The sequence below is a fragment of the Poecilia reticulata genome, unplaced genomic scaffold (genome assembly GCF_000633615.1).
Source record: "Poecilia reticulata strain Guanapo unplaced genomic scaffold, Guppy_female_1.0+MT scaffold_232, whole genome shotgun sequence".
NCBI lineage: Eukaryota > Metazoa > Chordata > Actinopteri > Cyprinodontiformes > Poeciliidae > Poecilia > Poecilia reticulata.
In genome coordinates, this window is record NW_007615026.1 from 102025 (window position 1) to 103639 (window position 1615).

At 46.4% G+C, this 1615-nt stretch overlaps 1 protein-coding gene across 1 annotated transcript in view; it reads left to right on the forward strand.

Annotated features, from left to right (window-relative positions):
- The window catches only part of nudcd1 (NudC domain containing 1), a 13697-nt gene that overhangs the window by 7503 nt on the left and 4579 nt on the right, over positions 1 to 1615 (forward strand). Inside the window, exon 7 of the mRNA XM_017303251.1 lies at positions 719 to 845. Coding sequence (XP_017158740.1) covers positions 719 to 845 — 127 coding nt within the window. The remainder of the gene's footprint in view (positions 1 to 718; positions 846 to 1615) is intronic.

Here is a 1615-nt window from a genome sequence, read left to right on the forward strand (position 1 = left end):
ACCAGGACCAGAACCAGGACCAGGACTAGAACCAGGACCAGGACCAGAACCAGGACCAGGACTAGAACCAGAACCAGGACCAGGACTAGAACCAGGACCAGGACCAGAACCAGAACCAGAACCAGGACTAGAACCAGGACCAGGACCAGAACCAGAACCAGGACTAGAACCAGGACCAGGACCAGAACCAGGACCAGGACTAGAACCAGGACCAGGACCAGAACCAGAACCAGGACTAGAACCAGGACCAGAACCAGAACCAGGACCAGAACCAGGACCAGAACCAGAACCAGGACCAGAACCAGGACCAGGACYAGAACCAGAACCAGGACCAGAACCAGGACTAGAACCAGGACCAGGACCAGGACTAGAACCAGGACCAGAACCAGGACCAGAACCAGAACCAGGTCCAGAACCAGGACTAGAACCAGGACCAGAACCTTCTCTGCCGGGTTGGACTTTGAATAAAGTTTGTGATTGGTCTAAAAGAGGAGCAGATGTTCAGAAAGCATTGGGTGGTTCTGGTACCAGAGCCAGGTTCGGATGGGCTCTGAAACCCACCAGAACCTCTGAGGTCCACCAGAACCTCTGGTCGGACTGGGTTCAGTCAGTCTGATGGGTTTATTGATAAAAACTGATAATCGGTTCTGTAAATTCCGACAGATTTCATTTTTACTAATATTTACGATCAGAAAATATTTTGGTGGCGTTTCATGAGGTGGTCGGCTGGAGCTGCTCCAGGTCCAGACGGTTCTGATGCCCATATCTGGGCCGGTCCGGTTTATGACGAGGTCCGGTCAGATAGCATCTTTCTTCCTCTTCGTCATTCCAGGAATGATCTCAGCGTAAACATCTGGACCGTAAAACATCCCGTTAGACTCGCCGCCAGTCCGGCCCGCCTGATTGGTTCTGATCGGGTTCTATTGATCCGTCAGCTGCTGACGGATTTCAGTATTAATTCCCTGGAAGGGAATAAAGCCCATGATGCATTGCTGCATCCTGCTGCCTGTCGCCGAGCGGCGAGACGATCAGGATCCTGAATATGAAATTAGCTCAGCGCTAAAGGGAGAAAACACAATATATAATCAATAATCACCAATTAAATCAATAACTGAGGATCATCAGTTCACTCCAATCCAGAATAAAACTAAAAAAATCAAACTGATTTGTGATCAACTACAAGTTTAACTCTGAACAGCAACAAGAAAACAAACGCTGTGAAACGTAGATATATATATAATATAGACATTAATATAGACATTAATATAGACATATATAACATAGACATATATAACATAGACGTGTCACTGAGCGTTAGTCCTGCGTTACGTCACCATCTTCTGTGTGTTTTACGAAACAAACTGGATTCGTTCTCATTACCTTCCCAAGTAAGAATGAAAGATCAGAATCACTTTCAGCCAGAAATTCGCTTCTGAACAATTAGCTGCTACGCTGTTAGCGTAGCAGCTAATATAACCGCTGACTGTTAGCATAGCAGCTAATATAACCGCTGACTGTTAGCATAGCAGCTAATATAACCGCTGACTGTTAGTGTAGCAGCAAATATAACCGCTGATTGTTAGCGTAGCAGCTAATATAACCGCTGATTGTTAGC